The following is a 27,235-nucleotide window of genomic DNA, read 5'->3' on the forward strand; positions in this document are numbered from 1 at the left end:
CTGTTTACGCACTCTTTCACAGATTGGAGAGCCTCTGCCCATCTTTACTTCTGAGAGACTCTGCCTCTCTAAGACATCCCTTTTATAGCTAATCATGTTACAGACCTGATGTCAATTAACTTACTTAATTGCTAGATGTTCTCACAGTTTAATCTTTTAAAAATTTCTTGCTTTTTCAGCACTTTGTTGCCCCCGTGCCAACTTTTTTGAGACCTGTAGCAGGCATCAAATTTGAAATGAGCTAATTTAGTGGATAAAAGTTTAAGATTTCTCAGTTTAAACATTTATGTTATCTATGTTCTATTGTGAATAAAATATTGGCTTGTGTGATTTGAAAGTCTTTTAATTTTCATTTTATTCAAATGTAAAAAACATCCCAACATTTCCAGAATTTGGGTTGTATATATATATATATATATATATATATATTTCAAATTCCATATCTGCAATACCATAATACAGCTTGAATGAGTAAATTTTCTTCACACAACATTTAACATGAAAGGTGTATTCACAGTTGTATATAGCATAGAAATAAGACAGTATATAGGAGTTTGGATAAGTTTAAAACTCCCAAGTCACAAAATGTATTAGACAGACAGATTAAATTTCATCTTAACACAGTGATTTTTGATTGTCTCTAAATTCAGTTGTAAATTTAGCATACATTTTAGTGCAAATGTGTGTGTATATATATATATATATATATATATATATATATATAGGGTACAACGGGGCTAAAGGCGCCCCGGGGTAAAAGGCCCCTTTGATATTATTTTCATCTAAACCACTAGATGGCACAAAAACATGGCTTAGCACTTTCCAAAACATTCGCTTTTCAAGATGCACATGTATATTTATCTGATCTTTGATGCGATCGCGCAGCAGCGCGAAGTTGATTCTGTGCTTACTTGATCTAATATTTTATGTTTTTTAAAATGTTGTAGATTTAAGTAGCAAATGAGAATCGCTAAAATTAATGCATATAATTTCAGACAAAGGTCTTCTTTATGATTTTCATATAATTAAAGCAACAGTTTTTAAATAACGAAGAATATGTAAAAGTATGGTATTTGGGGTAAAAAGCGCCCCTGCTGTTGGGGCTAAAGGCGCACAGTAGGCTAATTAACATGATAATTAATAGATGGCTGACTTTTCCATTTGTTGACATGACATGGTTAGATTCAGATGGTAAATATCATTATGTTGGGTGTCCATATTAGAGATAATCACCATGTTTAGAATGAAACCATCATATTTAAAAACATGATATTAATCATATCATATAATAAAATGTCATTTGTTGTTACTACTGTAAATATATATTCAATTATTATTGGATCCCCTTCAATACTTTCATAATCTTTACTTATTAAAATGATTTTGTTTCTGTATTTTAAAATATATTTTTTATATTAACATTTTAATGACAGTATATTTATTGAACAAAAATTATTTTATTTTTCAAAATAAGCAGAAAATAGTACAAACTTTGCTAAAGTGAAGTGATTGTTTTGAACGAGTATTAACTTATATATTATTTTAAAAAACATTATTTTAGCTGAAACATTTGTATCAATACCATGTGCCTTTTACCCCATACTGGTGGGCCTTTTACCCTGTGTGTGGGGTAAAAGGCCCCCCTTGCCACCTCATACATTTATAAGATTTTTAAACAAAATAAACAACTTGAATGATTTATTTCCACACAAAATCTGTTGCTCCATTAATGTTCAATACAACGTATATATTTTGTCTGTAATTATACATTTTAGGTGCAGTGAATAGCACATTTTTTCTTAAGGGGGGCCTTTAGCCCCGTTGTATATATATGAAATAATCATTGTCTTCTCAAGGATTAGGATAAAAGCCATTAATTGCATTTGAGCACCTTTGAGCTTAGTACATGAACCTGTCAAACTGTTAAAAATTTAACAAAATTGGAATAGACCTGAGACTGATAAAATACAGTATGATTACAAAAAAATGCAGTGCAACTTAAAATATATAAAATTAACACTGCTCAGCAATAATAAAAAAAGAACTCTTTAAGAGAACTCAATATTAAAAAAGAAGAATGTTTTCTTTTTTGATTCTATTTCTATTTTTCACATTAACAAAGCTTAAAATTACCTCACCGAATAAATAGAGTAATGCACCATTCCAAACAGGATCAATCCATTATTTAGATTAAATAAAAATATCCAATGAGGTAAAAAGCACAGATGCACAACATGTGATGCTGTAATGCTGTGTAACAGAGACTTGTCTCTATTGTCATTTATCAAAAATGATCAGAAATCTTATGACAACCTGCATGCTCTGGGAAATGATGGGAAATAGACCTCAATCCATATTTCTATCCCTTCTTTTGGTAACATACAGAATATAACATGTACATGTCAGATGTTAGGTCAACAGGGTGAGAGAGAAGCTTGTGCTTCCCATTCTGGTTTTCCTCCCAAAGGTAGGTCATGCCGTTGTCTGTGGCAGGAGAGCTGCAGTGATCCAGGGACACATAAAGCCAAGGGTCTTTGATGAAATTTTCAGATTTGACTTTCCACACAACTTTCAACACCACATGACGCAGATCATTTTCAAGTGTCACACTCTCCACTTTGCCAAAGAACACTAGAAACACACAGATAAAAAATTAATCATTTAGTCTACTTCCAAAAAATATTTAGTATTTCATGTTTTTGTTTTTGTTTTCCCAGAAAAAAAACAAACAAAAAAAACAGATATTCAAGAACATCACCTGTTTTATTGCACATTTCAGGGATCAGGTCTGTTAGTGGTTTAAGTCTGTATTCTGCAGGAGAGCTGTTAGGCTTTGGTGTTGGTTTGAGACGTTCAGCACAGCAGCTCCACAGGGATGTTTTGTAGTAGTAATGCCCACAGCAACTGTGGTTTTGTTTGGTGTCATACAGTATGGAATTGGTTGAGGAGGAACAGCAAGTTTGATTATCATATTGCAGCAATAGGCTTCCACAGCACTCTGCTTTCCCACGTAAATGGGTTAGGTTGTAGAGATGACCTGAGCAGCATCTCAAGAACTGGTTGTGGTGGTCATAGACTTCTGAACCACAACAGAAATTGCCATTCTTCTTGTTGTGGCTAAATAGAACAAACAACAGCAACAACAAAAGGTTGAAAGAAAAGTCATTCAAGTGTTTTTAAAATTATTAAGGGTTTATCGGGTGGCCTGGATGACTGAGAGACTGTTCTAGAGCTGTGCTATATGAATATGTCTTCTTTGAGAAATGTAGTGCCACACAATAAGGAGTTAGTAGATATGAAGCAGACAGTCTATTAATACTGTTGTGAGAGTTTGTTGACGTAGTTGCAACATTACTTAGTGTCAACAGAATGTTCAAAAGGGACCATCAAAATAAAGTGTTACCGCATATTCTTATGCTGTCTCTGCACGTTAGACTTCAGACTTGAATTTCCAGTTACAGACAAAGCCTCGTTTGTCAAGACAGCGTGGGTAGAATGAAATCAGGCTACAGGCCAAACAATAACTATCTGCAATTTTTTTATGGTTTTGCCTAAAGCTACTAGATTATCAGATTCACACAGGTACTGCTATCTGTTTCCTGATCTGAGACCTATTTGAGCAGGAACATGCAGAGAAAGACACAATAGAAAGTTATTCCCACAAAAAATTATCTATACTTGCGAGAAATATGTTATTCTACATTAGGCAGGTTGTCCCTGTTTGGTGGATGTGTTGTTAAGATCAAGGATCAAGGTTTGGATGATTGCAAAATGAATCAAAACAATGAAATTATTTAAAACATGAGCAAAAAAGTACTAAGTGCACTTTTAAATCAAATCTTTGTAATCTGTGGGCCTACCTGTGTCCATTACAGCAAATATGCGAGCGAGGATTGAAGGTTTGTCCTCCACAGCAGTGCTCGCCAACACGAGGACGGGTCGACATTTGGCAAGTAGTGTTTCCTGGAGTATATATAACACCTCCAACACACTCTGACTGCTCAGGCACATTCAGATGAAGGGTTCCATTACAGCACAGCACATCACCATCTGACAGAGTGTAAGCATCTAGGCCACAGCACTGAAAGACACAGGTATACATAGTACTGTACAATAATGTATGCATAATGTATGTATACGTATTTGAATAATGTATGCATAGTTTTTGAATACATATAGCCTACTCTCATTTCTCCAAATACTTAAAGGGGTCATATAATGCGATTTCAAGTTTTCCTTTCTCTTTGCAGTGTTACAAGCTGATTGTGCATATATAAGATATATATAAGATCCCTGAAGTTTCAAAGACTAAAGTCTCAAAACCAAAGAGATATTCTTTATAAAAGTTAAGACTCTGCCACGCCCACCTAAAACGGCTCATTCAAACACGCCCCCACATGTCTACGTCACGATGTGGAAATATTTGCGTAACGGCGCCCAAATGTTCTCGCAAAGAAAGGCGGCGTGGTTTCAGTAACTGCAGTAGTGTTGATGCAGCCATGACAGGGAGACGCTGTGTGTTTCTATGTGAAAGCAAAAGCACTTTATTTGGCCTTCCGAAAGTAGATGCAATTAGGAATCATTAAGATTACTTACAACAGAACAGCACAGCCCAGATGTTATCACAACGCATTTTATGGACGACCGTTTCGTGAACCTAGGAGAGGCGGTAATTCTGACTTTGCTATGACAATCTGGCACTTCTGAGTCAGCGACTGTATGTTTTGTTATTAGTATAAGTATTTGCTATTGACGGTTCAAATGAGAGTTGCGCATTGTGTGTTTATGTGTCTGTCACGCGACTCTGTTCCCCTTTCGGGCTTGAACTGATGGAAAAACTAAGGACATTATTAACTGTCTTTACTTTTATTTTGAAAGCTGAAGCTCGCGATTATGGAAAGGGGCGTTACATTTCCGACGAGTGCTTGTGGTGTTCGGCCAATCACAATGCAATGTGCCAGTTGGCCAATATATATTAGCAAAATATATAGCAAAACTAAGCTTCAGGTCAAAAAGCAATACCTTAGTAAGTGCTGATGCCTTATACAGATTCCCTGAGCAACAAATTTGTTCATGGGGATTGTAGGTTTCTGATCCACACTTCAAGTCTAGAGCAGAATGAGTAAGAGGTTTTTACAACAATAACCATAGAATGACCATCATTTCCAATGAAGACAAGAGTTATTTAATAATTTGTAAAAAAACCTTTAGGTTAGGCATGAACTAAAGAGACTATAAAAGGATATCTAGGAACTAACTAGATCACTGTCCAATCAAAAGACAGATATGTACACATTTTATACAATGAGGATGGCAAATACTTTACCTGATAATATGGGTTGAGTGCTTGAGATTTCCGGTCACACATAAAACCAAACAAACAAAACACACACAAAATTATATTAGTAGCCTATAATTTTCAAATAATTATTTAATAGACCTCCATTGTAAGAGAATACACACACACACACACACACATATATATATATATATACACGTTTTTTAAATTTTTTTATTTATCTTTTTATATATAGCCTATCCGGCCCTGATCCGGCCTATATATATGTAGCCTATCAGGGCCGGTTCCAGCCATTTGGAGGCCCTAGGCAAAATTTATGTTGGAGGCCCCCCGCCCCCCACAAAAAGCACTTGAAACAAATATGATTCCTAACTTTTTTTATTTATAAAACATTTCATTTTAAACTGTGTATTTTTACATACAGTAAATTAGAATGTCTTGGAAAAGTTTCCATTTATTTCAGTAATTCAACTCAAATTGTGAAACTCGTGTATTAAATAAATTCAATATACACAGACTGAAGTAGTTTAAGTCTTTGCTTCTTTTAATTGTGATGATTTTGGCTCACATTTAACAAAAACCCACCAATTCAATATCTTAACAAATTAGAATATGGTGACATGCCAATCAGCTAATCAACTCAAAACACCTGCAAAGGTTTCCTGAGCCTTCAAAATGGTCTCTCAGTTTGGTTCACTAGACTACACAATCATAGGGAAGCCTGCTAAACTGACAGTTGTCCCGAAGACAATCATTGACACCCTTCACAAGGAGGGTAAGCCACAAACATTCATTGCCAAAGAAGCTGGCTGTTCACAGAGTGCTGTATCCAAGCATGTTAACAGAAAGTTGAGTGGAAGGAAAAAGTGTGGAAGAAACAGATGCACAACCAACCGAGAGAACTGCAGCCTTATGAGGATTGTCAAGCAAAATCGATTCAAGAATTTGGGTGAACTTCACAAGGAATGGACTGAGGCTGGGGTCAAGGCATCAAGAGCCACCACACACAGACGTGTCAAGGAATTTGGCTACAGTTGTCGTATTCCTCTTGTTAAGCCACTCCTGAACCATAGACAACGTCAGAGGCGTCTTACCTGGGCTAAGGAGAAGAAGAACTGGACTGTTGCCCAGTGGTCCAAAGTCCTCTTTTCAGATGAGAGCAAGTTTTGTATTTCATTTGGAAACCAAGGTCCTAGAGTCTGGAGGAAGGGTGGAGAAGCTCATAGCCCAAGTTGCTTGAAGTCCAGTGTTAAGTTTCCACAGTCTGTGATGATTTGGGGTGCAATGTCATCTGCTGGTGTTGGTCCATTGTGTTTTTTGAAAACCAAAGTCACTGCACCCGTTTACCATGAAATTTTGGAGCACTTCATGCTTCCTTCTGCTGACCAGCTTTTTAAAGATGCTGATTTCATTTTCCAGCAGGATTAGGCACCTGCCCACACTGCCAAAAGCACCAAAAGTTGGTTAAATGACCATGGTGTTGGTGTGCTTGACTGGCCAGCAAACTCACCAGACCTGAACCCTATAGAGAATCTATGGGGTATTGTCAAGAGGAAAATGAGAAACAAGAGACCAAAAAATGCAGATGAGCTGAAGGCCACTGTCAAAGAAACCTGGGCTTCCATACCACCTCAGCAGTGCCACAAACTGATCCCCTCCATGCCACGCCGAATTTGAGGCAGTAATTAAAGCAAAAGGAGCCCCTACGAAGTATTGAGTACATATACAGTAAAAGAACATACTTTCCAGAAGGCCAACATTTCACTAAAAATGATTTTTTTTATTGGTCTTATGAAGTATTCTAATTTGTTGAGAGGTTTTTGTTAAATGTGAGCCAAAATCATCACAATTAAAAGAACCAAAGACTTAAACTACTTCAGTCTGTGTGCATTGAATTTATTTAATACACGAGTTTCACAATTTGAGTTGAATTACTGAAATAAATGAACTTTTCCTCAACATTCTAATTTATTGAGATGCACCTGTATATAGTACCGGTCAAAAGTTCGGGAACATTACTAGTTTTAATGTTTTTGAAAGTCGCTTATGATCATCAAGTCTGCGTTTATTTGATCAGAAATACCGAAACTATAATAAACTATAATATTGTGAAATTTAAATAATGGTTTTCTATTTTTATCATACTTTAAAATATCTATTTCTGAGAGTCATAGCTGAATTGTCAGCATTTATTTAATACATCCTTATGAATAAAAGTATTAATTCCTTTAATACTGACCATTGAATTGCAAACATCTGAATGGTATTGTTACAAAAGATTTCTATTTTAAATAAATACTTTTTAAAAAAAAAACTTTTTCACAATATTATTTTTTTCTGTATTTTTGACCAAATAAATGTAACTCGATGAGCATAAGAGACTTCTTTCAAAAAACATTAAAAACTATAATGTCCAAAATTTTGACCGGTGCTGTATGTACATATTAATCAAACTTTATCTAAGGTAAACTCTTTTTTGTTTGTTGAGGATGTTATAGCAATGATATTATTATTATTATTATTATTTTGAAGTAATTTTTTTTTTTTTCAGTAATTTATTCACAGTTCCTGAATATCAATTGTTAGGCCTATATCAAGTAAATGAACAGTGCTTTTATAATTTTTTCCCCCTAGCTGTGTATGGACAGGATTTCCCCCTTCCATTTAACCAATATTAACTACATATATTGTCATATTATTAATATTAATAAATATGACATGTATTGTATTGTATTGCTACCTTAAATATACACTATATAGCCTACACAAATCCAGTGCAAGTGAAAGAGAATTGAAGTGCTAGTTAATTGAAACTGAAAGTGTTATGTTAGAGCAGTAATGTAACAGAACAAGTTTATATTTAAAATACAATGCAATCTAGCCCCCCATGTAGGTGTGGTCCAAGGGGGGTGGGGAGGTGGGGAGGGGGGGAGGCTGATTGCCAGGGGTCTGGAATCATATCACAGCAAACAATTTTGGGTGAAATGTGCAGTTTGTCCTGTACATGTATGTATATATATATATATATAAAGAAAAACATCAACTGCTAAATTCAAATCTGAGACACACGATGCAGACGATCACTGGTGCATTTAGAACATCACTGATAAATTCAACGTTTTTCGCGCTTTGTCTGACGCTGACCCAGAGACGTTTTTTTTTTTACATTAAATTTATTTTTTGTGTCTCTGGCTCTTTGAATTTATCAGTGATGTTCTAAATGCACCAGTGATCGTCTGCATCGAATGGTAATTGACACTGTTCGAGGGGTTGGAGGGGGTCAAACTGAATCAGTGCAAGAGCTTTTCATAGCCCATATCACAATTCGGTGTTTTGAAACACATCAAATTTATTTTAGGTTTCAGACATTTAAATTAATTACTAGCAAAAAGACATTAGTTAAATGCATGGATTTGTGAGTTTGTTAAATACAATGGTGTCTGAGGAAAGCTGCAATAATAATTATTTTAATTAAAATCTGATGATGTTTTATTCACATAAAAGTTTAGTTAAATATAAAGTTAACTCTATTCTTTTCCTAGTTCAACGGTGACTTGCTTTTATGTAGGCTATTTCGGGAGAAATGGGTGAATTTACGTGATGTTAATCCAAAGATCCGATTCTCTGAATGAGCATTATAAAGTTTTCAAATGACAAACAAAAAGTTTTCAAACATTTACTTACACACATTTGACATTTTTTCAGTTTAACGCGTTAAAAATGTTTAACATTGTTAACTCAGGCGCGGAGATAGGGTCCGCCACCCCACTCAGAACTGCTGTTTCGGTCTAACGCGCTCCAACTTCGCCTTAGCGCCAGGCACGAGTCAAATGATCGCGAAAATATGCCAGCGTGTGCTGTAGGCTGTATCCTTTCATATCAAATCGCGAAAGAAACTACGAGCATGCAATGTCGTAGTTATGTCATCAGTTAAGCCATGAAGTTACCAAAAAGGCAATTAAAGCTTAAACTGTGTGTGTATGAATGTATTTTTTATATGAGTCACATTTAAGAATAAGTCTCTGAAATGCAGTGGTTTTACAAACTGTATTAGAGCACCCCAACAATGTCTCCCTCATCTAACACCCTCGGTTCAACTCAATTCAATTAGTAGAGACTTTGAGACCTGAAGTGGGTCAGAATAGGTAAAGAGAGATGCATTCTACAGTTATTTACTGTATATCACCCAGTATAATACTGCAAATTCCCTTTACAGTAAATAACTGTAATACCCTTTGCATCATGGGAATTTTCTGTGATGTCAAACCCCACATACAGAGACTTACTGTATTTTTTTAAATTGCTGTATACTACTGTATTTGCTACTACTGTAACGGCCTCTTTGGCGCCATTCTATTGAGGTTGTTTTATTTTCCTAATTTCTTACACTTTGATTGACACGATTTGCCCTACACCGTTTCTACAACGCTGGAACAGCTTGGGACTGACGTGTTACACTGGACGTGTTACATCGCTTGTAATGATTGGAAAATCCATTTGTCTTTCATGTCAGAAACAGCGCGAGTACTTGGGAGTATATCTGTATGTCAGAAATATAATGGGGCATCACTTTACTGTCCGCATCCACTGTAGATAGTATAATGGGTTCTACAGTATATTGTCTTTGAGTCGCTTTCGAGGAAGACACGGAACAGCACCGCGGGTTTTGCCCGGGGATGAACCCGCGAGAGTGGAAGAGTTCCAGAGAACATCTGCGTTGTGTGTCGATGCACCTTACGAGAGAATAAGACCAGCAAGCAAGGTAAAAATGTGTGTACGTTTGTCTGTGTTTGTGTCATATTTTTGCACACCAGTTTAACCTAATAACATTTACCCGTAAACATGGCGGTAACAAACTTTACTATGGTAAACTTTTGTCAGCTTATTGAATTAAGTTACCGAATTAAAATTATTTTTAACGAGCAACGCTTATATTAACATTAAGTTAACTAATGTGAAATTTTGTTCAGGTGTTAGTAATTAATGTTGGCTAGTAGCCTATTGAGAAAATAAAATCGTATGTTAGCTAGGTTAAAAATGTTTTATGGCTAGCTGCCTTTCTAGTTTTAGAATTAGTTTGTTATAGTTTTTAATAGAATTTAAGATTTACTACATTTTTTTGTATTTGTGTTATAAAGACAACTGCAATGAAGCATCAAGAAAGACATGAGCAGGCCAGCCACCCTGAGACTGATAATTCATGGTAAGAGAACAACTATGGTTTTGAGAGGTTTGTGTATTCTATATGGGGTTTGCCTTTTAAAAGCGTGTCATTTCTACTTCTTGTTTTTCAGAGAAGACATTTCTGTCACTAACAAAGTGGATGGTGAGCAAAGGTGGTGGCCACGTTTTGGAGCAGCACCTGAGTTTTGCAGATGGCTATGTATTTTTGTGAGGATAAATCCAGAGGATACAACATAATGCACTGCAAAATGTCCTAAGACAGGAGAAATGGTGAAGATGCACTTTTCCAGCATTGGAAGACTGTAGTTATACAGTACATGCAATGTTTTAAATAAAGAATTTTATATTTTGTAATTATTATGTCTGTTTTAATTGAATGCCAGTAAATGTAGAGTAAAAATAAAATGAATTTTATATAAAAATGATAAAATCTAATGAAATCTATATTAAAATTAATGAATTACAGTAGATATACTGACAAATATACTGTAAAACAGTACAGTTTGCAACTGTAAATCAAATACAGTTTGCTATGTCTAACAGTGTGATGTCTATTAATCAAAGATCAAAAGAAAAAAAAGGAAATCAATAACTTTTGTAGCTTTAAAGATTCATCTATATTTAATTTAGAATTTAGTGTTTAATAACTTTTCTGTATATTTTCTACTTGCTGAAGGGCACAGGTAACTAAATATGACATTTATTATAATGGGTTTATGTGAAGATTTTTTTAAGTTCACTTAAATTAGAAGTTATTTTAAGTAGTCTAATAAATGTTATTTAATTAAATTAAGATTAATTAAAATTAATAGCTCTTGTAATGAATGGCTAGTCAATGGTTAAATATTAGGGGAAAAAACAATTTCCTAGAGACATCAGAAGTATTGGTATCAGTGATACTGGCCTTTAGTCATAAAAAAAAAGATTCCATTATACAAATATTAGAAATATACTGTATTTATGCTGTTTTTACATTAATTTGAAAATTGAATGTGAAATTATTGCATTGTAAAAGTATTTTTTAAAACAATTAATTACTTAATTAACTGTCTGTGTGACTCACCGGGTGGGAGGAGGGCCTTGCTGGCGTTCAGTTTTTCTATCAGAATCTGTAAGAATAATATTCAGATTATGATCTACTAAAACAAATGGTAGATCTATTACTTTGACTAAAAACACATGAAAGATTACAGTACATGACGTCTTTGTTCCACTGTTTAGCCACTTGCACCACATTTCTTTAATTATTTATCTAATAATCACTGTAAGAGATGTATACACACACACCTGTTGCTTTTGGACAGCAAGTTTCACTTTTAGGCTTTACTTCTAGTGTAGTGTTAGTACAGCAGCAGTGGGTTGTCATGTCATATGTTTCCTTGCCACAACAAGAATGATTTTCCTTCTGTTGAAATAGTTTGTTTTTACCACAACACAAATGAGTCGTTGTCAAGTACATGTCTGTAAATGAGAGTAAGAGAAAACTCATAAAACGTCATCCTTGAGCTAACTGTAAGAAGATCAACCAATCTCATCAACATTTCTTAAACATGCAAAAATGTGTCAAATCTGGACAATGCCAAACAAAGTGTATAAAGTGGATCGGCTACCTTTGCCACAGCATTTCACGTAAGTGCTGCTTCGAGTCAGAATCCTGCCATTACAGCAAATCTCATTAAGTGGATTGTAAGCTACAGAACCACAGCAGTCAGCCACCAGCTGGCTTAATCCCAGAGTTATATTACCTGCAACATATTAAAATACAATCTAAAACAGTGTCCAATCTTTGTATATGTCATAAACTTATTGTGAATCACATCCTCTACTCCCAGTGACTCAGTAACCACAAACAGACAGCTGCAGGAGTCTCTCCTACCATTACAGCAGGAACTTCCTGAGATATTGTAAAACACATTCCCACACCAGTGCAGATGATGGCTGCCTTCCATCTGTCCATTGAAACCTGCGTTGCTGCTGACATAATACAGATCACTCCTATTTTACTCTTACCAAAACATTCTGTTAATTTACATTTAAGTGATCTATGATAAAACATATGTAATAATGATTGAAAAAAATCTCTTATGCAACTGTGTTTAGAGGCTCAGAGTTAAGGCTCAGTGTAAGGTCACTCACTTGTTCCCTCTGTCATGATGGCAAATTTCTGAGGAACAAAGAGATTATGAAAAATTAGTGGTAACTAGTGGTTCTAAAAGTGATAACTGGGTAAAACAACTCTAAATGCTATAAAGATTTAAGTCAACATGAATATAACACTGACCTAATAGAAGTTTCTGGTCTTATTGTGAATGGTTAATTAGTGCAAACTATTTGTAATATTGAATCAAAATGTAGTAAATCTGCCCTTGATCTGATGAAATTGCTTTCTTTTTACTCACATCATCACATCATTTGCTCACACAAAGAACAAACCTCCCCTATATTTATAGGTTGAAAAAAGGAGTTGTTAAATACATTTCATGTTTTAAGGGTCATTATTCACTAACCCTCAACTTGTTCAACACATGCATGACTTTTTGTTTTCTGTGGAACACAAGATATTTTGAAAAATGTCAGTGAGTTTTTTTTCTTTCTTTTTTTTTTTTTAAATGGATAAACAGTTTGAACAGTTCTTCAAGTTATCTTCTTTTGTATCCACAGAAGTACATCATGCGGTGTAATGACTTGACGGAATTGTCAATTTCAGGTGAACTATTACCATTAACCTAAAACCATGGTAAAGTGAATTTTCGTGCAAGTTCATTCATACTCTCTTGTGCCTGTTATACAAAAATGTAATGTCTTTTCTTCTTTTATAAATGTTTGTTAATACACAGAATGTCATTGGATGGCACTAATGCTATTACACTCCTTATGGTTCAGAAAAAAGATCTGAATTCTACTAAAAACCACTTGCTAAACTTATGCCATACAAACAACCTCGGCCACTATCGCTGCAAAAATGGCCAAATCACGAAAAAGACCTCGCCACGCGTTATGAATACAATTTTCCACTCATGTTTCTCCTCTTTTGTACCTTTTATGGGGTTAAGGCAGATTTTTTATTAAACTGTTCAGCACTGCATTTGTTAGAAATTAATACAATATGCAGTCCTCCGATGAGCCCTATTTAACTCCGAGACCCTGCCCAGCATCACATTCAACAAAACAGAAAAAATACATGTCAAAACAGAAAGTAAAACAACGGAATCCATAATAAAATGGAACCCAAAAAGTCCGGGAATTACCTCCGTCTCTACACCGGACGCGACCAAACGACCATTTGTTCGTCGTGTCAGAAGTAGCTCAGGGGCTTGGAGTACATGAGAGAGAACGGGGCTTCAAATTACTGTCGGGGATTTGTCGTGTAGTTCCGCGCCGCTTAATTATTGTCGTGTCGCTCACTCCCGGTGTAGACACAATGTAACATACAGTACAGTTATTTTTTCCTCGGCCCGCGACATACTGATGCGTAATAGCGTAGCATGTAATAGCAACTATCTAAATCTCAGATTAAGACTAATCAATCGCTACACTACCACGGTCATCAATACTGTCCCCCGCCGTCCAGTCAAAGTGGTATCCAATCTGTTTGGGCTACTCAGAGCACGCTCCACCCAAAGCTACTTCTTCCCTCTGACTAACCGTGCATGGCTCATAAAGAGCCGGTTTCCGCCTCAAAAAAAAAAACAAACAAACAAAAAAAAAAAAGATAAATAAAAATTATTGATTTAATAAATAAAAACTTCCGCGCGCATTAACACACAGAGTTTGTTTGTCTACTGATTTGTACTTGCACATGAATTAGTTAACAACGATTTTGGAATAATATTTTGAAAATTCGAATAACACCACTGATATTTATTAGTCAATTTCTTGTTTCAGTGCACTCTTTTAAATAACAACATTAGCTGACACTAAATGTCCAGTAATAAAAGTATAATTTGTGTTTCCTTACCCTTTGCAGAGGATGTGGCAAAAATGCACAAGATTGTTACTACACCTGCAATAAAAAAAAAAAAAAAAAAAATACAATATAAGTTCTAAAATAGGCTCTATCACTTACACAATAAATTACATCTACAATGGAGGTAACCCAAAACTTTAAAAATGTGCTGTCATACATGCAGTTGATGTGTAGATCTCCATTGTGTATCCTTGTTCAGTAAAGATTAGATATCCCGAGGATGAGAATTTATGCACCCCAAAATAAAACTTTTGCTCCACCCCTCAGGCTGAATCATAGTAAGTAAGGAAGGACCACAGACTGTGATGGCCAAAAGCACATGAAGGAAGTAACAAGTATGGGCATGATAACAGAATTCCTATTTTTACACCAGCTGATGTTTCGCTTTACCAGCATCATTGCATGTAGGGTTGATTAGTGAACTGCACAGTCGATGAGATCCATATCATCACACTTTGTAATGCTCTCCGGAATGTTGTTACTATTATACTGTAAGTTGTTTACTGGCATGCATACATTTAGCATTGTTGAATCATGTTTAAATCACCATTGGTTTCCAACCAAGCGCTCCCACATGCAAACCAAATACAAACACATGCGCATGTTGTATCACTAATAATCCTAATAAATATTAGTGATGAAATAAATATCATGGTAATGACAATAATTACCAACTTGGCTGACCGACTTGGCATGATGATTCAGCTGCGGAGCCTGTCTGTGAGAAGTTTAATGTTTAAGCTGTTCAGCTTTCCTTTTGTTGTCGGTTTGGTATGTATGAGTCATTGCAAGTGTCATCAAACTTTTGATGTCAAAAATGATTGCAGAGTCTTGCATCAGCTGCCTTTGTAACTATTATTTTAGGGAAAGTTGATCTGTTGTTACCAAAAAAAACAACAACAAACAAACAAAAAATAAATCTATCTTGACTCGCACCGTGTCTACACCGGATGCAACAATTGTCATATGTGTCGTGCTGCACCACGCCGCAACAGCTAAAGTCGGTCTACACTAGACGCAAGAAAGCGACTGTTGAAAATCATTTGAACTTTGTGTCAGTATGTCGTAAATAGAACGAGGCATCAGCTTGTCGAGGATTTATCGTGTCGCGCCAAGTGTCGCGTGTCAAGTGTAGACAGCATCACTGATTATAATGGGTTCAATTGTATATTTACATGTGCATTTGTATTTGTATACTGTATGTCACGCCGTGCCGCTTGCATCCGGTGTAGAGAGTGTCAGACACTGATGATCCCTGATGGTTCCAAATCCAAAACAGTTGCTTTCAACAAAACAGACCACATTTGGAAACTGAAAGAGAGAGAGAAACCAAGACTACTCTTGGTTTCATAAAGAGATCCATCTGTCCAATTGTAGTTTATTTTAGCTCTTATTTAATAACTCGTTGTTTCATCTCTTGGCCCTCCTTTTTTGATCTTTCAGTCACATAACTTACTTTCCATCTCCGTTATCACAAAAACCACGACTAGAGCTGTAGAATATAATCTTTTTTACAATACGATGCTGATGTAAATGATTCTGCATCGATGCATGAAAACAAAATAATTGATTAAAAAAAAAGAATTAAAGGCCTATCATGTATGTAAATTAATTGTTTTATTGTAAATAGAGTACTCTTATTACATATAAATTAAATAAGTTGCGCATGCCTTTTGGAAGGAAAACACTTTTGTCAGATGTTTTGGTTTTTTCAGAATTTTTTCTCTCTTTTCTTTCTTGCTTTCCTTAAATTCACGAGTTCACATTTACATATAATAAATAGAATAAAGTTTATGCGTATTTGGCGTGCTGTCCGAGGGGAGGGCTCCGAACTCTGAATTTTGGCCCGAGCCCAGAGTACCCCCCTACAGGTTAGGACAGGAATAGTTGTAAGTACGGAGAAGGGGTGGCGGAGGGATGCTGGAAAACTGCTAATGAACAGAGGTAAGTCTGCTGTGTATATATACAAATGCCTCTTATCTTGTTAACTGGGTTGATTACTGATTGTTCTCCTCTTGTGTTAATTAGGTTAATTATCTGAACGTGCTCCTCCCGAACTTTGTTAATAAAACATCATTAAAAAAAAAAAAAAAAGTTAAAGCACAGTACACTATGAGAAATATCTTGTTGCATTACTCATGCATTGTGATGCATTGAAAAGGATTTTATAATCAAACCAAACAACCATCAAATCAAATAGTGATGTAAGATACATCTAGATACATCAAGATACTCTAACTTCATCACAACAAAAAACACAGCTCTGATCACACCATCCCTTATTCTCCAGCTGTTTACATTGTTGAATCATGCTGTCACTGTAGGCTGCCTTATGCCACTTCAGAGTTTCTACTGGTGGTGCCAGTGCAACCAGCAAAACCCCTAGGGAGAAACCCCATCCCAAGGTAAAACCCATGTCAACACTGCATTATGCAGCATGCAAACTCCACCAAGTCCTGCAAGCTCGGCTGGGACTTGATCCAGGGGGAATTCTCTTGCTGCGAGGCAATAATCTATCAAAATAGTCAGTCCTAAACAGATTGGCTGATTTCTACAGGTTTTCCTGGAGCCTAGTGTTTGCCAGTCTTTAGACATCCACCATCAGGAGACAAAGCAGTGCATATTCCAAGACTGTTAATAGTAACCAACAATGAGATATGGAAAAAGTATCATTTATAAAGATTGGTCAATTCATTAAAGGATTTGTGAGAGGTCTCGTTTTGTTAGTTGTGTGTCCTCTCACATCATAAATGCAAGATCAGTATATTGGTATTTGCAGGTAAACAAACATATGAGCGCTGTATCGCCTGAAGTGTTTGTGCAGTGTACAGTGGATAGACATATTCCAAACAGACATTAATGTGAGAGTCTTTGACTCTCAGAAAGAAAAGTGCCAAAAATGTACCTTTATTGGTACCACAGTTCGTCCCTTTTTTTAATACTACAGTTTTCTCTTGTGATTGGATTTTTGCCTGAGGCAATGGATTACAGGGAATAATGTTGTAAATAATGTTCAGTTTCTTGCACAGACCAATCGTTTCAATCCATAAGACCTCAATATATCATCAGGTATTAATTGTGTTGCCTGTATATGCTTTTTTGAATCTCAAAGTGATGGTAGCCGTAGGCTTACATTTTATGAATCACCAAGGACCATGGTTTGAGCTAAATCTTCTTTACTGTTCTATTAAAGAAAAGTATTCACCTACATCTTGGATGGCCTGAGAGGGAGTGAATGAACAGCATATTTTCATTTTTGGGGCGAATTATCACTTCAATCTCACTCTTGAGCAGATTGTGCCATATGCCAAAGTTTTGCAAGCTAAAATAAAATCTGATATGATTTAAACTGACATCAGGTTATAGATAAAATCATAGTGTATTTACTTGTGTGACAAAATGTTTACACTTTCCTCTAAGAATACAATATATGCTTGTGTTGTAAAATGTGTGGGAAGTGCAAGAAACCCCCCAATGATATTAAACACAGTGCATGACCTCATGCTAGGAAAGTGATTGCCCACGTTACGTGCAATACAAAATTCCCAGTGAGATCAGTGATGGTCTGAGCAATAATATGTGAGTGTTGTGAAAGAAGAGAAAAAAATACCTTTTCACTTCAGCCCTTTCTTTTGATGTTTTATTATACAGAATTACAGTGATTAACAGCAAAGGTCTGTTTAATGCGAAAAAGTTAAAAATAGCTAAATAAAAAACACCTGTGTGCAGTTCACACTTTGATTGCTTGGGACTGACAACTGTATTTATGTTGCCTTCACGTGCTATCGGAATTATCGTAAATACGAATTTCCTAATCGTAAACTGGACGTGAACGGCCTCTCAAGTCGTATTTACTACTAGGAAATTCAAAATAACCCAGAAAGCAATAGCCTTCATTTCACCGTCTCGGTTAAGACCCAATATAGTCCGGCTATGTGTAACCCACTTCTAACCTAAATAACCCTGAATTTGGTTACATGTCGTTTTTTGGCAAAACAACTTGTGAGATGTTTGATATTCCATCATGTAAGCAAAGTCAACAGCGTTTACAAGGTGTTTGGTTTGATTTATTTGATATGTTCTTTGCTTAGCCTGTGCATAACCTCAGTTTAGCTCGGAAGTCAGACCGGCTATTTCTAGCCCACTGATAGTCAAAACTGATTCATTGTAGTTTTTGCTCAGATGGTTAACATCATGTTCGCAGTGTCAATAATATCTACAAAGATATAAGTGTCATTTCATTATATGGTCTATATGTAGCCACGTTTTAGCTCTAAATTGGACAGGCTACGTGTAGTCTGCTTTTAGTCCACCCGGTGAAATCGAGGCAATTGGTCTAATTTTAACGGCATGCATGTGTTCAGAGGATTAATTGCAAAATTTAATAGATAAAGTAAAAGTTTTATCATTTGTATGTGTTAACTCAAGCCATTGTAAGACAGCGCAAGAAGAGACAAAAGAGCAAACAATAGAACAAACACAGCTTTGCCAAAGATTAATCTATATTAATTTATCCAGTGAACATACTCATAAGAACTGCACAAAATGAGGAGGAGTTTCAACATCTGGAAAAGCAGTTGGAAATGGAGGAGATCCGGGCAGCAATGGTAAAAAAAAAAAAAAAAAAAAAGTAATAAATAATAAATAATAAAAAAAACAACATTTCCTCAGTAAAGCTAATCTTTGACAAAGTCCATCATTTATTTTAATTATTATATTGAATTTTTGACTGAACAATGGCTTGTTACATACAGAGAGAGCATGAACTAATTGTCATTAGTTTGTCATTGTACAAGTAAAATAAGATTTATTTTGAAACTTCCAAATTGATAGTAAAGCTTCAAAATAGAGATGACTTAAAATGGTAATATAAAATTAATCAATTATAAAAATGTTTGCAGCAGTATTAAAATAGTGCAAATAGCTCAGATGTGCAATGCAGCATAAAAACCTAAACAGTACAAACAGAAAACATTATAATAAAAATGGTAGGGGTGAATTTATTATTCCATGTACATTTGAGGGTAATGTGTACTGAGCTACCTTTTAGTTACAGCAGCCATTACTGTGTTGTTATGAAATCAGTTGTGCTAGACAATTTTGGAGGCAGAGACAGATTGTGGGGGGCACTAATAGGGAAAAACTTAAACTGCTGGAATAAAGAGTTTTAAAGGGTTAGTGATGGAAAACTTGCAGGTCAATGGCATCAATGTTTAAAGTTGGTAAACACTTGTACACTGACACACACAATACTAACTGCCTGACATTGGCATGTGTTATTCAGGTGTCAAAGTTGTGCAGAATTGAAGGAAGAAACCTCAATGACAGCGCCAGAAGGATGCTGGACAGGTAAAGCCCTAAAAACGTGCCACATTAATCAAACATTGTGGTGTCAATACTCAATAAGTTACAACGCAAATCAGAAATTTTATAAAAAATTTCTTTAATGGTCATTTTGAAATGTCAAACTTTGTCCGCAATTGTTAACCACCTCAATCTGTATATTTTATGGTTTAAAATAATTCCCTCATGTCCAAATTCAACATGAAGGGGGGTAGTCTGCTGCAGAAAGAGGCATTTGAAAAGACTGCACTGTTCTCTGTCATTAGAGGTATGTATATACAACACACAACATTTACCAGATCTTTTTTTAATATACTGAATGGTGATACACAATATATATCTCGTTTTTGTTTTTAGTAGGCATCCAAGCAAAAGAGAATGACTCCCTGTCACAATAAGTGTAATTAAAGTAGAAGAATTATGTCAAAAAAGCTTTTCTTATGCTATTTTTTTCTTATTTGGCAGATGCTGTGATGATCAACTTCCTGGCAGCAATAGAGTTGGACTTGAGGAATGCAGTTGGGAAGCATTTTAAACAAGAAATAAAACCAATAATGAATAATTTCCTTTAAGTTCACTTTTGGTTGTTTTATTTGTTAAAATAAGTAAACCAACAAAAGGTTTAATCTTTTTTTATGTTGTCATTTATCTGTAATGTTTTAATGTTAAGTGTGATAACATGCTCTTGATTTGTATTACATTTTTTTTTCTTTTAAATATCTTGTTAAAATATTTTTTCTTCATTTTTTATCTTAAGTTGTTAAATTTCAGATTTTTTTATCATAATATTTATGTGTATTATATTTATAATATTCTTGTCATTATTATGTCATTAATTCTTTTGTATTTTTTTTATCATTTTGTATGGTTTTAAGTTGTCTAAGTTGTTAAAAATAATATTTTTCTTAATAAAAGCTGTATATTTAATTTGTTTGGATGGATTGTCATTTTGTTGTCTATTAGATGTATATATGAAGAGTTCAGATGCAAAACCCTGTAAATCTATCAGACTTCTTTTCTTTTAAATGAGCATTTTTTATCAGGCTCTTATGATCAGGCTCAGTAGTTTCATTTTAAAGGTAATGATAAGGTAATTAGTTCGTGAATAAAATAACTTTTTTTCAAAAATCTCACTTTAGACAATCCATTGGTTTTTAACAAGTTATATTTTCTTTTGCGTCAAAACCAGCTAAATCCACTTGTGCTTTTTTTGCAAAAACCTCCAAATCCACCTCTTTGGGACAAGACAGTAAACAGGCCTAGTTGAAAAATCACTAAAGATGCAACTAGAAACCCTGTCTGAATACAGGCAAAAAGCCCCCAAAAATATTTAAAAAAGGAAAAAAAAAAGAAAAGATTCACACATCATAACCACAATGGCACAAAATGGCAGCATGCTTATTTTAACAACAAAAAACTGTTACGAATGCATGCTACACTTGCGACCGAGTCATTTCCACTGTATCTACTTTCTTTTGCCTTATAACGGGCAGAGTTTTGAGGTAAATAACGTTTTCTTCTGCTATTCAATGTCAGTAGGACAGGCTCATCCATTTCATTGTACTCCATCTTTTATGTTAAAAATATGAATCTGAATCTGAATCTAAAACAATCTCCACAGAAAAACCGGCTCCTCAGCGCGCCGCTGTATTGAAACCTCTCGAAATCATATGATTCGATTTGCGCCTTCTGATTGGTTCTCGGAACATAGCAGCTTTTGCTGCCAAAGGGAAGTGGCCTTTAGAGATTTTTGCCAACAAACCGATATTTCTGAATGGGTTGACGCTGGGATTTAGAGGATTTGAAGCAAAAATATTTGTTGAACGTGTACTAACGTTTACTTTTGACAGAGGTGGCATTTAGCGGCTTTTGCATATGAACTCTTCATATGTAGGCATTCATTAGCCGTCTATTTGATGACTAGTCTATTCTTGGGCTATGGTTAGACGTCTATTAAATTTTCACTGACAGCCCAAATTCAGTCTTGTTTTAGCCTAGACCAAAATTCACCGTCTATTAGACGCATACATGTAGTCGTTCAATAGTGGTCTAATAGATGTCTAGTCTAATCTTGGGCTTTGATTAGACGTCTATTAAATTTTCACTGACAGCCCAAATTTAGCCTTGTTTTAGCCTAGACGTCTGGGCTGAGTTTGGATGACTATTAGACGTCTATTAAACTGTAAATTGCTTGCTGGGAATTTTGATACCCGAGTTTCCGAGTTGGGCGGGTCATAAACTTTAAACATGGTGGAGGGAACAACCATTGCTGCTGTCAGTGCTGTTCTCACAACAACTACTTCCCTTTATCTTGTAGCTAACGTAGTGCATTTATAAGCTAGATATGAACGATCATTCGAAGCATATGTATGTCTTATAAGCAGTGAAATAAGCATGCATTTGACCGAAATTCCAGAATTGTCAGCGAACTGCATGTATAGCGTGGTGAATGTTTATGATTGTCAACCAGTGGGATGCTACATTTTATTGTTTCCGACATTAATTCACTTGAATCGACTTCATAAGTGGGAAATAGGAAATTTCCGATTGCACGTGAAGGAAGCATTACTTACAAGTGTGAGTCTCGAAATGTTCAGTTCACACAGCTTACAATAGCGGCTGTATGAACGAGCAACCAAACTGAAGTCTTATTCTAGTTTTGAATATCACTTGTAACTGTATAACAGTGACTAAATATGAAGTATGGCAACATCCATAAAACTGGAAATACCTATTGTTATGTATTTGTTTCCTTTTTTATTATATTTTGAGCAGTAGATTTTTATATATTTTGAGCGTTTTGAACAAAATCTGAGATTACATGGAATCCAAATTGTGTAATCAGATTAAAGAATCTAAGTAGCCTACTTGTTATCAGATTATTACATTTTAAAGTGGTCATATTAGATTACAGTTACTTTTTATTGATTACATGATTACATATAATTCACACAATGACATTAAACTGTTCATAATTCAGCCACTGGATTTACAGAAATCATTTCTCTTTTAATCCTAGAAGGCATAATGGGGTCATATTCACTCTGCAAGTGTCAGTCCCGTGTTTTTGCTCCCCATGTGTCTGCCCTAGTTTCTCCCGCCATGCCCTTATTTGGTTATCTTCCTGTTCCTGTCCTCATTATGGTTCCTTATGTTCATTTGGTTCCTCCTGTGTTTGATTAATTATCTAGTTTACTCCCTGTATTTAAACCCTGTGTTTGCTTGTCTCCAGCATCCGGTGTTATACGTCATTCTATAGCCTTATTCGAACGGTAATTGTTTCTCAGGAGGACTTAAGTGATTTTCACCATTTACAGGGGGTAGTTGGTGATTTTAATGGCGTCTGAATCCAGGATGTTGGTGTTTTCTCTCACCACCCCCGTAAAAATCCCCAGCTGAATTAGCTACTGTTTTTTTTTTTGACAAACACCAATGTCTTGTGGTAATTTAATTGCCGTCCAAATCCACATCTCTGAATCGATTTTTCCCCCCCGTAAACTCGTTTTGGGCACTCCCGAATAACTGTCCCAGATAGCACAGGTACGTCGCGGAGACGTCTGTGAAAGATCGTAGCATCTGGTAAACATCGCATTCGATCGAACGTTTTTTGTTGTTAATAAGTCGTCGTCTTTATCTCTATACGATGTCTATACGATGAATCTTCAACATTTGAAAGTCTGCTTCCATACACGCAGCGCCGGATCGGAGCAAGCAGACGAATCAGTAGAACTCGTGTTTTCAACGTAACACCAGATGCAACCGTTGTTGCAAAGAGCTTGGATTATGCCAGAAATAGGAGTCGTCGCGCCGCATCCAGGCAATAGTGATTAGGGGAGAGTGGGGTAATGTGAGACACCGCCTGTATCTAGGCAACGGAACACATTTGTGGTCATATGACCATTATGTTTTCAAGCCCCTCCCATTTCCCCTTGGCCATGAAGGAGTGGACCTCATGGTGCTGTGGTAAGCATGTTTTTTTCACACAAATATTTTTTTTGCATGTAAAAGTAAATTTTCTTGCTGTCAACTTAATCAACTGTTGTGCCAAAGCAAATTGATTCAGGTAGAAAAACGTATATCATACATGTTGATGAACTACCAACATATGATGATGCTAGCTGAAGATTAGCCTAAATTGCTAAGAGAGATCGTTTTTTTTCTAAAATGTGGCGGTGGGGTAAAGTGAGACAAATGCTGTGGGGTAAAGTGAGACATGAGGCACAAGTTAAATTTAGTCTTTTTGACGTTTTGAGTGAAAGAAAGACGCCGGAGTGCGTGGCGGCGGTGGAGAGTGGGAGGCCGGGGGCTCCGGCGCGGTCCTCCCCGCCCACCCGGTCAGGTTAAAAACCTCTAACCCGAAGAGAAGTCGTAACACTGGCTCGACGAGCCTGGAAAAAAGCGTGACAAAGGCAACACGATTGCCATGATGATGCGGCAAAGGTATCGGACGTGAGGCGGCAGAAACCCACAAAAAAAGCTTATAGGTCCCATGACATGCTGCTTTTTGGATGCTTTTATATAGGCCTAAGTGGTCCCTAATACTGTATCTGAAGTCTGTTTCCCGAAATTCAGCCTTGGTGCAGAATTTCAGCCACTATGAGCCAGTCCCACAATGAGCTTTCCTTAGGACGTGCCATTTCTGTGTCTGTAGCTTTAAGGACGAGAGAGGCGGGGCAAGGTGGAGGGTGGGGGTGTGGCCTTAACCAGCTTGCGCTACCATGCGCTAATGTTGACAGTGGATGTATCACAATGGCTTGTACACACACTCCTTCAAGCTTTTCAGTTTGACCCAGAATCTGATCCGGATGGAGAAACACCGGATGAAGAAGTTGCAACTCAGCGGCTACAGCAGGACGTCTCTGAATGGTTAGTTTAAAATATTGTGTCTGGATACGGTACTTTAGTTGGTTTGTTTATGTATGCTGTTACAGTTATTATCATGTAGCTAATGCTAGCCATAGGCTCGGATGAAGGAACTAAAAAAATACTTCGGTGTTCATTTGTACATCCAAACACTGAGCAACTGTCATGCTTCGCTCGTTTGCAAGCCATGTCTCTCGAGGAAAAAAAAAATATTGTGCTCGCCTCGCATGGTAGTAGCTCATTTTCTCATGGGCGGATAAAGCAGAGAAAGGGGAGGTAACCTTTCCCCGTATGACGACATAAAGGGAAGATTCCAGATCAGGGCTTTGGGCCATCTGAGCTTTTATTTTCTCAAAGGAGAAGCAGGATACCCAGGGCTCGGTTTAAACCTATCGCCATTTCTAGCCACTGGGGGACCATAGGCAGGCTAGGGGAACTCATATTAATGTTAAAAAACCTCATAAAGTGAAATTTTCATGCCATGGGACCTTTAAGAAGGATCACGATTGTGACGATGCGGCAGAGACCGCAAAACGAGCTCGCGAGGAGCCCCGGCGGGGCCGATCCGAGGACCTCACTAAACCATCCAATCGGTAGTAGCGACGGGCGGTGTGTACAAAGGGCAACTTTCAAGTGTTAAGAAAAAAAAAATTGCTTAATTGACCAATCCCCATGATTCTGTTACTAGTCTGACATTAGTTCTGGAATGTGTGGTTGTCAAGCTAGCTGTCAGGATTCTAACTGTTACAACATGTGTTGGTAGTTTCAGAGTGGAAATAGTAAGTGGATCAGTTTACCCCCTTGATTTCTTTGGTCTGCCTCAGTTTGCCCCTAAGCTGGGGTAAAGTGAGACACAAGACGACTTTTTAAAAAACACTCATATTTTCACTGACTTTCGTCCTGAATACATTCTGATCATTTCCATTGCTAGGAAACATCCTGAATTAATGGTAAATGTGTAAATTTTACTGATATATAATTTTAGCTCGCTTAGAGGGTGCAAAAAAAGTCTCACTTTACCCCACTCTCCCCCTATGGGGTCTCTCTTTTGTTGCGTGCATTGCACTGCTCGCATCCAAAGACACTATAATAAAATACAAATAAAACAACAAACACACATAGGAACCCATCATGCACAACCAGCCTTTAAATCTGTTTATTTGTTAAAATTGTCCATCTATCCCTTTGTTTGCTTGATCCCTCCGTAGACAAAAATACATGCAAAAAATGCCAGCCCAGTTTCTTATTTGAAGTGACCCTCCTTTCAGGCTAACTGTAATTTTACCTACTTTATCATTGGTTTACATTCCTTGTATGTCATCTTGCAGAAAGCATAAATTAGACCCTTCTTATACCACACTTGACTGCTGCTTAGAATTTCAATTGTTAACATTACAAGCTTGAAAATTTGAGTAACACCTCAATTTATACCATGGTCTGTATGAAGGTGAACGGTTGGTGTCAGGTGATTCTTTGCCTCCATTCCATGCATTACACTTTTTCTAGTGAAAGAAAATTCACTGAGCCTGTAGTAAACTTTATAACAATCTTTAAATAATAAAACATTTCGGACACACTTTAATGTATTAACTGCTAAAAGCATTGAGGTGAGTTGACTTTATTTATAACAGTCTCTACATAATAACAGTCTCAAATAAAGAGCTCTAATAGAATAATCCATAACATCTGATATAAACAAGGTGCAGACCGTGCATGGCAGACACGGGTTATAGACTGCACTTAATGAAACTTCGTTGCAAGATGGGTGTGGGAATGATGGTGGGCTATAGGTAGATCTGTGCATCTTAGGATGAACCATTTCCTAGGGTGTCTGGTGGAGAAAAGAAATGGAAAAAGATGTTAGAGCATTTTATAAGGAAATAATGTACAAGTTACTGAAGGTGTAAACAATAATACAATATCAGGCAGTGAACACCATGTACAATGCAGCAACATGCACACAATACTGTCAACAACCTCTGTATTAGATACTACACTAAGCTGTGCCACTGAAATCAGACTGATGAACATGATTGTCAAAATATTAATTTATTTGAATAAAGTTTTTGGGTGAACCATCCCTTTAAGGTCCATGTTTGATGGTTTGATAGAGATAATTGCTAATTTAATAGTATTGCTGTGAAAGCTGACAGTAATGAATAAAACTGAACAACATTATAACTACTATACATTAAACAGCACAGAGCAACAAACCCAAAGCTGCCCTGTGCATGCGTGCCCAAACTGATCTAAGACAAGCAGAAAGCAGAAATAATTGTTGCTGACAGATTTTGGCTTTCACATTTAGCTCATCATAACTGAATAAAAAATGTTATGCGACCATTAAAGAAGGATTGTTCCCATTCAGTCGGTCACGTTCGACGTACGTCGGACTGACCGACGAATAGGAATCTCGCTAGAGAGGCCAATCTACTTCGAGTGTAACTAAAACGAGCCAATGCATATTGGCATGCAATCATATGCAGCTGCTGCTCACCTCGCAGCGCGGGTATATAATGAGCAGCAGGTGCGTTGCATCTTTAGCTTTTCGCTTCGGAGCCGAACGGTTGTTCTCTGCT

General features: G+C 36.4%; 1 protein-coding gene across 7 annotated transcripts in view; it reads right to left on the minus strand.

The window, feature by feature from the left end:
• Positions 1 to 415: 415 nt before the first annotated feature.
• LOC131524050 (galaxin-like) overlaps positions 416 to 27,235 on the minus strand; it is an 87,876-nt gene continuing 61,056 nt past the window's right edge. The window contains exons 1-12 of one of the 7 annotated variants that reach the window (XM_058750787.1): positions 14,608 to 15,908; positions 14,442 to 14,486; positions 12,620 to 12,647; positions 12,360 to 12,454; positions 12,094 to 12,228; positions 11,771 to 11,944; positions 11,547 to 11,592; positions 5,327 to 5,346; positions 5,023 to 5,108; positions 3,861 to 4,081; positions 2,759 to 3,117; positions 416 to 2,631 (exon numbers count right to left, since the gene is read on the minus strand). In XM_058750787.1, the coding sequence (XP_058606770.1) occupies positions 2,360 to 2,631; positions 2,759 to 3,117; positions 3,861 to 4,081; positions 5,023 to 5,108; positions 5,327 to 5,346; positions 11,547 to 11,592; positions 11,771 to 11,944; positions 12,094 to 12,228; positions 12,360 to 12,454; positions 12,620 to 12,647; positions 14,442 to 14,486; positions 14,608 to 14,632 (1,506 nt within the window). In that variant the 5' untranslated portion in view covers positions 14,633 to 15,908 and the 3' untranslated portion in view covers positions 416 to 2,359. Of the gene's footprint in view, positions 2,632 to 2,758; positions 3,118 to 3,860; positions 4,082 to 5,022; positions 5,109 to 5,326; positions 5,347 to 11,546; positions 11,593 to 11,770; positions 11,945 to 12,093; positions 12,229 to 12,359; positions 12,648 to 13,731; positions 14,392 to 14,441; positions 14,487 to 14,607; positions 15,909 to 25,840; positions 26,488 to 27,235 lie in introns of those variants that run through there. The other 6 variants (XM_058750786.1, XM_058750791.1, XM_058750789.1 and 3 more) reach the window with 6 other exon arrangements.

The sequence above is a fragment of the Onychostoma macrolepis genome, chromosome 18, assembly GCF_012432095.1.
Source record: "Onychostoma macrolepis isolate SWU-2019 chromosome 18, ASM1243209v1, whole genome shotgun sequence".
In the NCBI taxonomy this organism is placed as follows: domain Eukaryota; kingdom Metazoa; phylum Chordata; class Actinopteri; order Cypriniformes; family Cyprinidae; genus Onychostoma; species Onychostoma macrolepis.